This window comes from Cherax quadricarinatus, chromosome 1, assembly GCF_038502225.1.
Source record: "Cherax quadricarinatus isolate ZL_2023a chromosome 1, ASM3850222v1, whole genome shotgun sequence".
Classification (NCBI taxonomy): domain Eukaryota; kingdom Metazoa; phylum Arthropoda; class Malacostraca; order Decapoda; family Parastacidae; genus Cherax; species Cherax quadricarinatus.
This window is the reverse complement of record NC_091292.1, coordinates 70,000,695-70,016,858: the sequence shown is the minus strand read 5'-3', so window position 1 is coordinate 70,016,858 and position 16,164 is coordinate 70,000,695. Positions and strand designations below refer to the sequence as shown.

Here is a 16,164-nt window from a genome sequence, read left to right as displayed (position 1 = left end):
AGATCGCAAGTGATGGAAGATGTTGAGAGACTCTTATTGGTGTGGATAAATGAAAAACAGCTAGCAGGAGATAGCGTCTCTCAAGCGATCATATGTGAAAAGGCTAGGAAGTTGCATGACGATATAATTAAAAAAATGCTTGCAACTAGTGATGATGTGAGTGAATTTAAGGCCAGCAAAGGTTGGTTTGAGAGATTTAAGAAGCGTAGTGGCATCCATAGTGTGATACGGCATGGTGAGGCTGCCAGTTCGGACCACAAAGCGGCTGAAAAATATGTGCATGAATTCAAGGAGTACATAGAAACTGAAGGACTGGAACCTGAACAAGTGTTTAATTGTGATGAAACAGGCCTGTTCTGGAAGAAAATGCCAAGCAGGACCTACATTACTCAGGAGGAAAAGGCACTCCCAGGACATAAGCCTATGAAAGACAGGCTTACTTTCTTGATGTGTGCCAATGCTAGTGGTGATTGCAAAGTGAAGCCTTTATTAGTGTATCACTCTGAAACTCCCAGAGCGTTCAGGCAAAAGAATGTCCTCAAGGATAATTTGTGTGTGCTGTGGAGGGCAAACAGTAAGGCATGGGTCACTAGGGAATTTTTCTATAACTGGTTACACCATGCATTTGCCCCCAATGTGAAAGATTACCTAACTGAAAAGAAATTAGACCTTAAGTGCCTCCTGGTGTTAGACAATGCCCCTGGTCATCCTACAGACGTGGCAGAGCGACTTTATGGGGACATGAGCTTCATTAAGGTGAAGTTTTTGCCTCCTAATACCACTCCTCTCCTGCAGCCCATGGACCAGCAGGTCATTTCCAACTTCAAGAAACTGTACACAAAAGCTCTGTTTCAAAAGTGCTTTGAAGTGACCACAGACACTCGATTGACTCTAAAAGAGTTTTGGAAGGATCACTTTAATATCCTCAATTGTGTAAACCTTATAGGTAAGGCTTGGGAGGGAGTGACTAAGAGAACCTTGAACTCTGCTTGGAAGAAACTGTGGCCAGAATGTGTAGACAAAAGGGATTTTGAAGGGTTTGAGGCTAACCCTGAGAGGAGTAGTATACCAGTTGAGGAATCAATTGTGGAATTGGGGAAGTCCTTGGGGTTGGAGGTTAGTGGGGAGGATGTGGAAGAGTTGGTGGAGGAGGACAATGAAGAACTAACCACTGATGAGCTGATAGATCAACTTCAAGAGCAAGAGGCCAGACCTGGGGAAACTGGTTCAAAGGAGGGGAGAGAGAAATTGAAGGAATTGCCTACTTCAAAGATTAAGGAAATGTGTGCAAAATGGCTTGAAGTGCAAACCTTTTTTGATGAAAATCACCCTCACACAGCTATTGCAAGCCGTGCTGGTGACTGTTACAATGACAGTGTTGTGAACCACTTTAGACAAATCATAAAGGAACGAGAGGTACAGGCCACTATGGACAGATATGTTGTGCGAAAGAAGTCCAGTGACTCTGAAGCTGGTCCTAGTGGCATTAAAAGAAGAAGGGAAGTAACCCCAGAAAAGGACTTGCTACCTCAAGTCCTAATGGAAGGGGATTCCCCTTCTAAACACTAACACTCTCTCTCCCCTCCTCCCATCCCATCAATCATCACCAGATCTTCAATAAAAGTAAGTGTCATGTAATTGTGCATGCCTTTTTCAGTTTGTGTGTACTAAAATTAACATTTTTTTGTGGTAAAAAAATTTTTTTTTCATACTTTTGGGTGTCTTGCACGGATTAATTTTATTTCCATTATTTCTTATGGGGAAAATTAATTCGCATAGCGAACATTTCACATAACGGCCAGCCCTCTTGCACGGATTAAGTTCGCTATGCGGGGGTCCACTGTATTTTCGAAAAGTTCGATATTTGGTACTTTCGATTTTCAAGGTTCCACTGTACTCTGCTCTTCTTATAACACTTCTGCTTTGTAAAAACCCTTTCGTAAGGTACCTTTTTCTCTTTTATCACACTCTTTACTTCATCATTCCACCAATCACTCCTCTTTCCTCCTGCATCCACCCTCCTATAGCCACAAACTTCTGCCCCACATTCTAATAGTGCATTTTTAAAACTCTTCCAACCCTCTTCAACCCCTCACAACTCATACTTGCTGTTACGGAGAAAGGTGGGACAGCTGGGGGCTAAAAGATCCCTAACAAAATTAATGTAATTACACCCTCATAATTGCCTACCACCCCCTTTGAGCGACACCACCTATTTAGAAGTGACATCTTCTCCTTACCATATTCCACCAAAGACTGCCCTGCCTGAAACTTTAGTCCTCTAAACTTCTGCCGGTACCTTTCCAGCAACATTTGATAAGCCAGTAAAACTACCTCTTTTAGCTTATGATAATCAGAAAAAGGCCGATCCCTCTAAAGAACTAATGGCCTGTAACCCTTTACCAACTAATTGGGTTCTTGCTAATGTCACCCATTCCTTTTCTGGCCAAACTTGGGATTTGGCCGTACTTCAAATAACAGAAGAAACTGGTCTTGATCTTCCTCTAGGAATTTGGCCACAAATTTTATGGCTTTATCCAAATGAAAAACATCTACCCTCGTGTCTGTGTCTGGGTGAGAAGCAAGCTGCCTCTCTTTAGCTATTTCTTTAGCCCTAAGCTCCTCTAAGGCTCTCTGTTCCTGGATCTTTGTATGTTCAGTCCTTAACCATTCCTTTTCTTCTGCAACTAGGGCAGATTTCATTCGTAAAATTTCTACTTCCTTATCCAGGTCCCTAACATGGAAATTTGATTCAATGTCACCTTCCATATACATGTCATCCTCAGAATTTTCACTAGTGTCAGCCATTTTGGGAAATGATTGCTCAAAATCTTGCTATCTGCCACAGAATTTACTGATATAAAATAATAAAGCACACAGCAAAGTACAGTGGAACCTCAAATTTCGAACTTAATCCGTTCCAGGAGCTAGTTCTAAATTCGAAAAGTCTGAATTTCGAAGCAATATTTCCCATAAGAAATAATGGAAATTCAATTAATCCGTTCCAGAAACCCAAAAATATTCACAAAAAAACACATTTTATGGAGATTAATTACAGTTTTACATACACACAACAAATGCTATAGTCTTTAATTATGTATAGCAATATAAAATAACATTTTTACTTACCTTTATTGAAGATTGGTGATGGCATCTGGAAGATAGGGAGGAGGAGAGAGGGAGTTGGGGTTATTGTTTGAAAGGAGAATCCCCCTCCATGAGGACTTCAGGTAAAGCCTTCTCTGCGGTTGCTTCCCTTCTCTGTATTTTAATGCCACTAGGACCAGCTTGAGAGTCATTGGACCCCAGTCTCACAAAATAACTGTCTAGAGTCCTCTGTTTCTGTCTCACAAAATAACTCCACAGTCGTCTGTTTCTGTCTCACAAAATAACTGTCCACAGTCGTCTGTTTCTGTCTCACAAAATAACTGTCCACAATCGTCTGTTTGTCTCACAAAATAGCTCCACAGTTGTCTGTTTCTGTCTCACAAAATAACTCCACAGTTGTCTGTTTCTGTCTCACAAAATAACTGTCCACAGTCGTCTGTTTCTGTCTCACAAAATAACTGTCCACAATCGTCTGTTTGTCTCACAAAATAGCTCCACAGTTGTCTGTTTCTGTCTCACAAAATAACTCCACAGTTGTCTGTTTCTGTCTCACAAAATAACTGTCCACAATCGTCTGTTTGTCTCACAAAATAACTGTCCACAGTCGTCTGTTTCTGTCTCACAAAATAACTGTCCACAGTCCTCTGTACATCCTGGCAAGCTCAACAAGTCTCACTCCAATCTCATACTTCTGTATTATTTCCTTCTTCACATCTATGGTGTTTCTCACTTTCTTTACCATAGGGATACCGCTAGCAAGTTTCTTTGGGCCCATGGCAGCTTATTTCACAGCCCCACAAGCACTAAACACAATTAAATAATCGTAAAATGTGTGAATGAGATCGCAGGTTAGTGTTCACTCAAGCATAAACAAAGCTAGACTGCTCACGGCGCCTGCACGGGGACGCGACAGAGCGGGCTAGCAGACAGGTCCCGTACCCGGCGGTCCGAAAATAGGGGCACGTTCGATAATAGGGACACAGTTTGTCCGAAAAAATGGTCTTACTTTCGAAACGTTCGATGTGTGATACGTTCGATTTTTGAGGTTCCACTGTACATACACTGAAGTAGTATATTCACAAGGAGTGATTGTCATGTGATTCCCTAAAATTAAATGGGATTGCACACAACTAGGAAATCTTGGCAGAAAAATGGAGCTATTGCACCTGCAAAGGAAAATTATTCCCAGGAAATTAGGTAAGCATAACCTCCCCAAAGATCAGCAAGATTGCACCTGCAAGGGTAAATTATGCACAAAATATCAGGTATTAATAACACCCTAAAAATCAACAATATGGCACAGAAAGGTAAATTATTGACAGAGTATTAGTTAACCCTTTGAGGGTTTTCGTCGTACTAGTACGTCTTACGCGTAGGGGTTTTTGACGTACTAGTACTCATAAATTCTAGCGGCCTCAAATCTAGTGGGAGAAAGCTGGTAGGCCTTCATATGAAAGAATGGGTCTATGTGGTCAGTGTAAGTCTAAAAAAAATCCTGCAGCACACAGTGCATAATGAGAAAAAAAAAACCCATTTTTTTTTAATAAATCAGCGACTTTGCAGTGTATTTTCGTATGGTATTTATTGTTGTATTCTAGTTTTCTTGGTCTCATTTTATAGAATGGAAGACATATTACAGAAATTGAGAAGATTTTGACTGGTTTTACAATGAAAAGTGCCTTGAAATTGAGCTCAAAGTAGCAGAAATGTTCGATTTTTACCAAACTTCAAAAGTACACAAACAAGCGTGCAATATGGTGAGTCTAATATTCTTTCACAAGTGCACCAATAATATTTATACCATTTTTTACACTAATGCAGTAGTCTGCATAACAGTAAATCTTATATTTTTTGTGAAAATAAAAATTCAAAGTGGAAAGCAAAAGAATATAAGAGGGGCCTTGAAGGTAAATTATTGACAGAGTATTAGTTAATAATAACACCCTATGAATCAACAATATTGCACACAAAGGTAAATTATGCACAGGGTATTAGTTAACCCTTTCAGGGTCCAAGGCCAAAATCTGAAGTCACGCACCAGTGTCCAAGAAATTTTGAAAAAAAAAAAAAATATTTTTTCTTACAGAATTAAAGAGCATATTTTTGTGAAGGTAATAAAACAAAAAAAATTAGAATCTGATCAGTACTTACCGAGATGCAGTGCCAAGAAGTTTGTAGAAAATGATGTGGTGGCGGCAACATCGACGAATTCCACATACGCGTATTATATTATTTTGTTGTTTTAGTTGTTTTTTCTTTTCTTTTCCAATTTTTTTCTATTCCTACTAACATTTGGGGCCTGAGAGACCAATACTGTATGTAATTGATATATATATACTCACTGTATTGAACACAATAACCGCACTAAAGTTATTATCATATTATTGTTTACCACTGTTGTTTATTACAATAAACATGCACAAATATTGTATAATACTAATGTTCTATCATATATTTACATATTTACAATCACTGGACATGGTTTTAGAACTGCTGGAGCTTGTGGAACTCCTTGAAACAAGGCACCATGCACAGAGGCACCTTACATTCCTCACACATAAACCGAGTGTCTTTGCGTCTTTGTTGCCGTCGTTTTGTTTGTGCACAGACAATGCATCTCTTCTGAGCAAATTTCTTTTGAGTTGAAGGAAGCTGTATTATGAAATGATCACCTTCTCTCCTCAAACGCTTGGGTATATTGTGATGAATTCGAGGACCATGTTGTATTGCAGGTGTTGTTACCTGGTACTTCATTATGAGTTGTCTGACAACAGACAAACAAAATTCACCATACGGTGGTCTGTTACCAGTCTTTATTTGGTACATATTATATGCATTCAGCATTGAAATGTCCATGAGATGGAAGAAAAGTTTCATGTACCACTTGTAACTCTTACGAACACAGTCAACAAAACCAATCTGCATGTCACACTTGTCAACCAAGCGCATGTTTTGTGTGTAATCAATCACTGTCACTGGTTTTCGAATACGTTCATTAGTCACTCGATCAACTTTGCCACTGTCTTGCATTTCATTACGGTGAATGGTTGTCAACAATGTGACATCTCGTTTGTCATGCCACCGTAATGCCATGATGTCATTGGCAGTAAACACCTGCACGTCATCACCACGAACACCTGTGTTGAGCCTGGGCATATGTTTATGATTAGAACGCACTGTGCCACACACATCTGTCTTGTTCACTCGCATGAAATCACTGAGTAATGGGCTTGTGTACCAGTTATCGGTATATAATGTATGGCCCTTACCAAGATAAGGTGCCATCATGTTTCTCACTACGTCACCTGATATACCCAATAACATCTTGGTATCTTTCAATGTTTTACTACCCGTGTATACAACAATATTCAACACCAGGCCACTGTCACAATCACAGAGTACAAACAATTTTATACCAAAGCGGTTCCTCTTGCTCGGTATATACTGCTTGAATGACAGTCTACCTTTGAACAAAATCAAAGACTCGTCAATTACAAGATTCTTGAATGGATAAAAGTATATCCTGAACTTTTGTTTGAGATACATGAAAACATTTCTAATCTTGTATAACCTGTCACTTCTGTCAGGCCTGGTTTTGTCAGAGAAGTGCAACATACGTAACAGTAAGATAAACCTGTTCACTGGTATTATTTCACTGAAGAATGGGGTACAAATTAGCCGATCTGTGGACCAGTATGCTTTTATATTATGCTTATAGACGTGAGGCATAAGCATTATTGTTGCAAAAAGCAAATACATTTCTGCAACAGTCGTCTCTTTCCACCTGTGTAGTCTTGACTGTGGTGATAAGATCGTATTTGCCATGGTGTACTGAAAATACTTATTACTTTCCCTGACAATAATTTCCATCAATGGCTGGTCAAAGAATAATTCAAAGAATTCCAGTTCATTGGCCGTGGTTCCAAGGGGACAGGTAGGTAGAATTCCACTTTGAGAGTCATCAAAGTGGTGAGGGCTGGGAACAAAATTGGGATTTTGCTGCCAATCCCAGATACGGTTTGCTGGTGGATACTGGACATCATAGGCTGGTTGTACGGGTGGTTGTGGCGGGCTGGTGGGTGACACTCCACTTTGTCCTTGAACTGACGAGTCAGCAGCGTGGGTCCCCGCGTGGCACAGCGAGTCACGCATGGCGGTGCCACTACCACCACCAGCCCCACTAACACCATCCACTGATGTCTGTGGCCCATCCATGCCAAGTGTAGCCACATCATCCTCACTATCACTACCTAAAATGGGTGTAGGGCCACGGGATGTACTCCGTCCCCTGGGCACAGCATAGGGTACACTACCCGAGCGCATGCGGCGGCGAACATACCGACGCTTCACTGGTGAATATGTTTCCTCACTATCACTACTCGAATGATCGTCGAGCGCAATAAAATCACAATCCACGTCAGAATCATCGTCATTACTGAAGTCAGAGGCCAGGCCACGGGAAAATATTAGTTTTCTCTTACGTTTAGGAACACCCGACCGTGAGTCACGAGTGCCCACACCAGAGGTAGAAGGTCGAGGATCGTCGGGGTTTTCTGCACTATTATCGATATCCTGGTCATTATTTTCGGTCACTAACTTATCAAAGCCGTAGAATTCGTCTTCATTTCCACTTCCATCAGTGTCAGAACTATCAGACAGGAAGAGGAGAGTCCCAATTTTCCGGGGAGTGAGAGCTGACTTGCGACGAGGCATGGTGAACAAGGGTGACTGAGCCGGCGTTCCCACAATGCTATGCAGGCGCCTAGATTTTTTGTTTACGGCGCACACCCATGGCGCAGACCCATTCTCTCATATGTAGGCCTATGAGCGCTTTCGCGCTAAATTTGACGGCCCTAGAATTTTGGCGTAGATCTACGGTTTGGACACTCACCGACCAGCCGTAGATCTACGGGACGGACCCTGAAAGGGTTAATAATAACACCCTAAAACCAGCAATATTGCACACAAAGGTAAATTATTCACAGAGTATTAATTAATAATAACACCCTAAAACCAGCAATATTGCACTCAATGGTAAATTATGCACAGCGTACTAGTTAATATTAACACCTTAACCCTTTCAGGGTCCAAGGCCCAAATCTGGAGTCACGCACCAGTGTCCAAGAATTTTCAAAAAAAAAATTTGTTATTTTTTCTTATGAAATCATAGAGAATCTTTTTGTGAAGGTAATAAAACAAAAAGTACGAAATTTGGTGGAAAATTGACGAAATTATGCTCTCGCGAATTTTGATGTGTCAGCGATATTTACGAATCGGCGATTTTGCCGACTTTGACTCCCATTTTAGGCCAATTACATTATTCCAATCAACCAAATTCTTAGCTATTTCACTAGTATTACTTCTATTCTATCGATTGAGCACAAGAAATCGCCAAGTCAACTGTTTCAACTACAAAATAAAGTGATCGGAAATTGTTAATTTGGCCAATTTAACACAAAGTTCAAAATATTCCAATTTCAAAATAGGGTCCAGAATGAACAATGTAGGCATTCCTGGCACTAAACTAACATTTCCTCTGTTCATTAGTTATGTTTTGAGGCTTTACAAATAAATTCCATTTTGATTTTTTATTCACATAATGAATTTTTATTCACACCAAAAAATAGAAGATTTACTGTTATGCAATACTGTAATAATTGTATAAATATCATCACCATATTTGTGAATGTATATTAGACCCACCAGCTGGTGTGTATTAGACGTGTGAGGTCGTTTGTTTACTCTTGAATATCGGCAAAAATTTAACATTTCTGCTACTTTGAGCTCAGTTTCAAGCCATTTACAGTGCTAAAACCAATCAAAATCATCTCTATTTCTGTAATATGTCTTCCATTCTATCAAATGAGACCAAGAAATCGCAAATACAACTATAAAAAACATACGAAAAAACACTGCAAAGTTGCTGTTTTAATCGAAAAATCATGATTTCATTTTTTTTCTCTCATTATACACAGTGTGCTGCAGGATCTGTTTTATGTGGTGCACACATACCACATAGATGTATTCTCTCATATCTAGGCCAAAATGTACCACTCACAGTTTATCAGAGTGAGCTGAGCTCATGGCGTAGATCTACGGTTTGGACCCTGAACGTAAAGCCGTAGATCTACGGGACGGACCCTGAAAGGGTTAAAAATCAGCAATATTGCACACAAAGTTAAATTATCATTTTAGTGTGAGTGTTATAGTGAATGCTTCCTCTGACCAACCCAGTAAAGAATGGTTATTGATTTTCCAGGTTGCAAACTTGAATTACCACATAAAATTTGATAATTCTCCCATATACAGGACTCCATGTTATGCAGAAAGGTGGGACATCTGGGGGCTAGAGCCTTGTCTAAGGGCAGAGGTAAAAGTTACACACATCTCAAGCATAAACAGGCCACCCAGGGCTATCCCAGTCAAAACAGAAAGCGGTAAACCAGAATGTGTTACTTCAATGGGTTGGTTAACCCCTTGACTGTTGCAACCCCCAATCCTGAGGTGTCTCCTGGTGTCACAAAATTTAAAAAAAAAAAAAAAAAAATTTTTCTTATGAAATGATAGAGAATCTTTTCCCAATTGTAATGCCACCAAAAAAAACAAAATTTGATGGAAAACTGACGGAATTATGCTCTCGCGAAGTTAGCGACCTTGGCGATATTTACAAATCTGCGATTTCGCCCACTTTGAGCCCTATTTTCGGCTAATTCCTTTGTTTCAGTCGACCAATCTCATAGCTATTTCTTTAGAACTCCATTTTTTCTATCGATTGAGTACAAGAAACTGCCCATTTACCAATTTCAACTACCCAATAACGTGGTCAGAAATTTGCAATTTGACCAATTTCATGAAAATTAAAAAATATGACAATTTCAAAATAAGGTCCAGAATGAACAATGCAGACATTCCTGGCTCTAAAATAACATTTTCTTTGTTCATCAGTCATGTGTCCAGGCCCCTCTGAAATTACTCTTGCTTTCTATTTTGAATTTTTATTCAAACAAAAAACAGAAAATTTACTATTATACAGACTACTCCAATACTGTAATAATTGTTTAAATAACATCAACCCATTCATGACTGCATATTAGAATGGCTAGTTGGACATTTATTGGACAAAGATGTCATTAGTTTGCTGTTGAACATCGGCAAAAATCAAACATTTCCCCTACTTTGAGCTCCATTTCCAGATTTTTTTTATAGTAAAATCAATCAAAATCATCTCTTTTTCTATAATATGTTTTCCATTCTATCAAATGAGAGCAAGAAAACGAGAATGCAACCATAAATACTATACGAAAATAGACCACAAAATCGGCATTTTAAATAAAAAATACGGTCGGAGTTTTTTTTTCTCATTATGCACTCTGTGCTCCAGGATTTTTTTTATGTGGTGCACACTGACCACACAGACCCATTCTCTCACATGTGGGCCTACCAGCTTTCTCCTTCTTGATTTGAAGCTGCTAGAATTTATGAGTATATATACGTCAAACACGGTACCTCGTTAGACGTATATATACGGCCGCGACAGTCAAAGGGTTAACAGAGGGTTAGGCAAAAATCCTAGTTAGGAAAATATATCTATTTATTCAACATAACACTACACACTCTAGAAACACTTTAATCCTAAATGCCCAAATGACGGTACACAAGAAACAGCTGGCTGGAGGTCCAGCCACCATAACCACCAGGCCGAGTCAGCGCCAGGCCGTCACTACTCCACTACCAACCCCATTTCTTATTTCCTCACTCCCCCCACAGCACTCTGACCATGTCAGAGCCTGGGTGAGCATACAGGTATGCCATAGAAGAGCCTATGGCTTGAGTTAGCTAAACAAAAGGAGTACACAACTACAAAGTTAGCTTAAATACACAGCATCTCCAACGCCAGCCTCCATGCCATGCTGACTCCATGTGACTGCCCAAGCCACGCTTACCCTGCATACCCAAACACAGTTGGAAAATAAATACCTAGCAGGATTTCTTTATAATTACCATTAGAGTACTTTACAGTACCCCCAAATGCACATTATGAATTATAAAATTATTCTTGACAATTATAACATTCATACTATTATGACACCCTTCTCACCTGTATATACATTACAGTGTCATGCAGATCCCTGCATAACAACATTACAGTGTCATGCAGAACCCTGCATAACACTTGAACTAGCCCGCTTTTCTGCCAATAGCTGCTTATATCTTATCCTAACTTCCTCCTCCCTTAGTACTGTACTCTCTCTTACTTGTTGTTGCTGTTTTCCTCTTGTCTTATCTCCCTCTTACTCTAACTGTAGCTACAACTAAATAATGATCCGATATGTCAGTTGCCCCTCTATAAACACGTACATCCTGGAGCCTATCCATCAATCTTTTATCCACCAATACATAATCTAACAAACTACTTTCATTACATGCTATATCATACCCTGTATATTTATTTATTCTCTTTTTCATAAAATATGTATTACTTATTACCAAACCTCTTTCTACACATAGCTCGATTCAAGGCTTCCCTTTTTCATTTGCCCTGGCACCCCAAATTTACCTACTACTCCCTCCACAACATTTTTACCCACTTTAGCATTGAAATCCCCAACCACAAGCACTCTCACTCTTGGTTCAAAACTGTGTATTGTATACTTGAATTATGATTAAGTTGTATGAAGAGCAAAATTAATTTTAGCGATGTCCACCCTCAACTGCTGTTGCATTTGAATGTGGACATAGCATGTAAATGCTGCATGAGGTGCTTAATCAACACTGTACTGAAATTAACCTGTATTATTCCAATACAGAATCATATGTTATAAGAGTTAAATTGAATCTTCATAAACTGAGATCATGTTATAAAAGAATTTAAAGTGTCCGATATTGTGTAAACTTTTTTACCTTACACAATATCAGAGTGTAAACCTCTGTGCTTGTATTTTAATGACCATCATTTGTTAATAAATATATGATGCAAGCTTTCTTATCATGTCATCCTGTTTTAATCCTATTTAGCTATTATACATGCACATGTGTTACATTTAATAGTGATAGATTTAATGCAGTTAAAAGTACTAAGATTCCAGGAAGTGGTTTATTTGGATATTAGGAAAATATACAATGATTCAGCTTTTGTACAAAGGAAGAATTGCTTTCTCAGTTTCTTCAGTCTAAGATAGATGCCTCTGGATTTTCCCCTTCACAGGGGAAAGGTGCTTTTATACTGAGTGATGTTTGCTTATTCCAAGGAATTGGAGCTACTCCCCTTTGTTTGGAATAAATCTAATTACCTCCCATTCCCCAATGCTGTATGACCCCTACAAGTTTAATGTTTCCCCATGAAAATAATAATTTGTTTATATAAATGCCCAAATAGGAAGATTGAAAAGTAATCTCGCTCATAATCTTTGGTATTTACAAATGTGATGATTTAAAATTAGAAAAAGGTTAAATTTTTCATATTGTTGTGGGTTTAACGTGTTATGTTAATCTTCAGAAAGCGCCAGTTTGGGAAATCACTGGAGCAGAGTTCACGCGTCATCAGATCCACACAGGAGATGGAATTTCCATTAGATTTCCACGAGTTACTAGAGAACGTAATGACAAGACATGGAAAGAAGCCACAAATCTTTCAGAATTACAGGTAGGTGCTAATTACTTGTAGTATTTTAAACTCATTTTTCTTTTTCACATTGTATTCTTTCCCTTTTTGTTTTTGCTATATTGAATTTTAATATGAATTTTATGGAGGTCAGAGACAGGCAGAGTATGATGTAGTACAAAGCTTTGAAGATCTGTATGTCTGCTTCACTCTGGTGACTCTCATAAATTAACTTGTTGAATTCCTAGATATATCTTGATCAGGCATAGGTAGTAGGTTGGTAAACAGCAACTGCCCAGGGAGGTACTACCATCTTGCCAAGTAAGTGTAAAACGAAAGCCTGTAATTGTTTTACATGATGGTAGGATTGCTGGTGTCCTTCTTTCTATTTCATAAACATGCAAGATTTCAGGTACGTCTTGCTACTTCTACTTGCACTTAGGTCACACTACACACATGTACAAGCATATACAGTGGACCCCCACCTTACGAACGCATCGCGTTACGTTAAATCCGCCATAAGAAGCATTTGAATGCAAAAATTTTGCCTTGCCTCATGATAAAAAACTCGCCTTAGGTGATTCGTCCGGGACGCGTCCCACATGTGACCTCAGCTGCCCCGTTAGTGCCAGTGTTTACAAGCCAGCCAGTGTGGTCGCATCTAAGCATACATTCGGTACATTTCATATTATCACAGTGAGCGATGGTCCCCTCACTTGCTCCAACGAAATATTTCATAATATTTTATTGATTTTATTGCTTGCTCCATGGCTCCAAAGAAAGCTCCTAGTGCCAAGCCTTTGGCAAAGAAGGTGAGAAATATGATTGAATTTAAGAAAAACATCATTGAACAATATGATAGTGTCGTACGTGTGGGCGAACTGGCCAGGATGTATAACAAATCCCGTACAACCATATCTTCCATCATAGCCAAGAAAAAGGAAATCAAGGACGCTGTTGTTGCAAAGGGGGTAAATATGCTGACAAAAATGCAATCACCAGTACTCGAAGATGTTGAGAAGCTATTATTGGTGTGGATAAACGAGAAACAATTAGCAGGAGATAGTCTTATGACGTCGCTTATTTGTGAAAAGGCTAGGCAGTTGCATGACGATTTGGTAAAGAAATTGCCTGCAACTAGTGGTGATGTGAGTGAATTTAAGGCCAGCAAAGGCTGGTTTGAGAGATTTAAGAAGCGTACTGGCATACACAGTGTGGTAAGGCATGGTGAGGCTGCCAGTTCTGACAACAAAGTGGCTGAAAAATATGTGCATGAATTCAAGGAGTACATAAACAGTGAAGGACTGAAACCTGAACAAGTGTTCAATTGTGATGAAACAGGCCTCTTTTGGAAGAAAATGCCAAAGAGGACCTACATTACTCAGGAAGAAAAGGCACTGCCAGGACGCAAGGCTATGAAAGACAGGCTGATGCTAATGTTCTGTGCTAATGCTAGTGGGGATTTCAAAGTGAAGCCGTTACTAGTGTACCATTCTGAAAATCCCAGTGTGTTCAAGAAAAAAATGTTATGAAGAGTAAATTGTGTGTGTTTTGGAGATCTAATAGTAAGGCATGGGTCACGAGGGACATTTTCGTCGAGTGGTTCAATGAAGTGTTTGGCCCTAGTGTTAAGAATTACCTCTTGGAAAAGAAATTGAATCTCAAGTGCCTCCTAGTAATGGACAATGCACCTGCTCATCCTCCAAACTTGGATGACCTAATTCTGAAGGAGTTTGGGTTCATCACAGTAAAGGTCTTGCCCCCAAATACCACTCCTCTCCTCCAGCCCATGGACCAGCAAGTCATTTCAAACTTTAAAAAACTCTACACCAAAGCAATGTTTGAAAGGTGCTTGAATGTGACCTCAGACACTCACTTGACCCTACAAGATTTTTGGAAAGAACACTTCAGTATTCTCCGTTGCGTAAGCCTTATAGGTAAGGCTTGGGAGGGAGTGACTACCAGGACTTTGAACTCTGCTTGGAGAAAATTGTGGCCAGATTGTGTCCACAAGAGGGATTTTGAAGGGTTTGAGGCAGCCCTATGATGAGCCTATGTCAGTTGTGAACTCTATTGTCGCACTGGGGAGTTCCATGGGGCTGGATGTGAGTTTGGAGGATGTGGAAAAGTTGGTGGAGGACCACAGCAAAGAGCTAACCACTGAGGAGCTGCAAGAGCTTCAGCAGGAAGAGCAACAGATCGCAGCTCAGAATCTTGCTGCAGAGGAGGAGGAAGAGAGATGGAAAAAGGTGCCTTCTTCAGAAATTAAGGAGATTTTTGAAATGTGGGGTAGGATGGAAAAATTTATGGAGAAACATCACCCAGAGAAGGATGTTGCAAGCCATGTTGGCAACATGTATAGTGACAGAGTCTTGGCCCATTTTAGGGAAGTTTTAAAGAGACGCCAGAAACAGAGCTCTCTGGACAGTTTTTTTTGCGAAACAGGACTCCAGTGACTCTCAAGGTGGTCCTATTGGCATTAAGAAGCAGAGAAGAGAAGTAACCCCAGAAAAGCAATTGGTACCTGAGGTGTTGCTGGAAGGGGATTCCCCTTCCAAACAGTAAATAATCTAATCTGTCTCCTTCTTCAGTCTTCCATACACAAAGAAGAATCACCAATAAAGGTAAGTGTTATGCTGTTAATGTTTCATTCATCATTTCCCATTGTATTGTTTATGTACTACATCTATATTTCATGTAAAAAAATTGTTTGTTTTAATACTTCTGGGTGTCAGGAATGGATTAATTGCATTTACATTATTTCTTATGGGGAAAATTGATTCGAAAGTCATCCATTTCGATAATAGTCCCACTTCCAGGGATGGATTAAGGACGATAATTGAGGGACCACTGTATATGCTTCTAAACTGTTGTATTCTGAGCACCTCTGCAAAAACAGTGATTATGTGTAAGTGAGGTGAAAGTGTTGAATGATGATGAAAGTATTCTCTTTTTGTAATAAAGTTGGTAGAATTACCGACAATATGTAAAGTAAAAGGACACAAGTGCAACTAATGTGACATTTTATTGTGGCAACGTTTCGCTTGATAAAGCTCCTGGAGAGCGAAACGTTGCCACAATAAAATGTCACATTAGTTGCACTTGTGTCCTTTTACTTTACATATTCTCTTTTTGGGGATTTTCTTTCTTTTTGGGTCACCCTGCCTCAGTGGGAGACGGCCGACTTGTTGAAAAAAAAAAATGCAGAACGAATGTGTAGGTAGTAGGTTGGTAGACAGCAACCACTCAAGGAGGTACTACCATCCTGCCAAGTGAATGTAAATTGGAAGCCTGTAATTGTTTTACATGATGGTAGGATTGCTGGTGTCTTTATTCTGTCTCATACACATGCAAGATTTCAGGTACGTCTTGCTACTTCTACTTACACTTAGGTCACACTACACATACATGTTCTTTCTTTCTTTCAACACACTGGCCGTATCCCACCGAGGCAG

The 16,164-nt window shown here is 39.6% G+C and overlaps 1 protein-coding gene across 1 annotated transcript in view; it reads left to right on the top strand.

Moving 5' to 3' along the window:
- Positions 1-16,164, top strand: part of DNAlig3 (DNA ligase 3) — a gene marked incomplete in the record, with an annotated part of 346,401 nt that overhangs the window by 143,919 nt on the left and 186,318 nt on the right. The window contains 1 exon segment of the mRNA XM_070082655.1: positions 12,605-12,751. Coding sequence (XP_069938756.1) covers positions 12,605-12,751 — 147 coding nt within the window.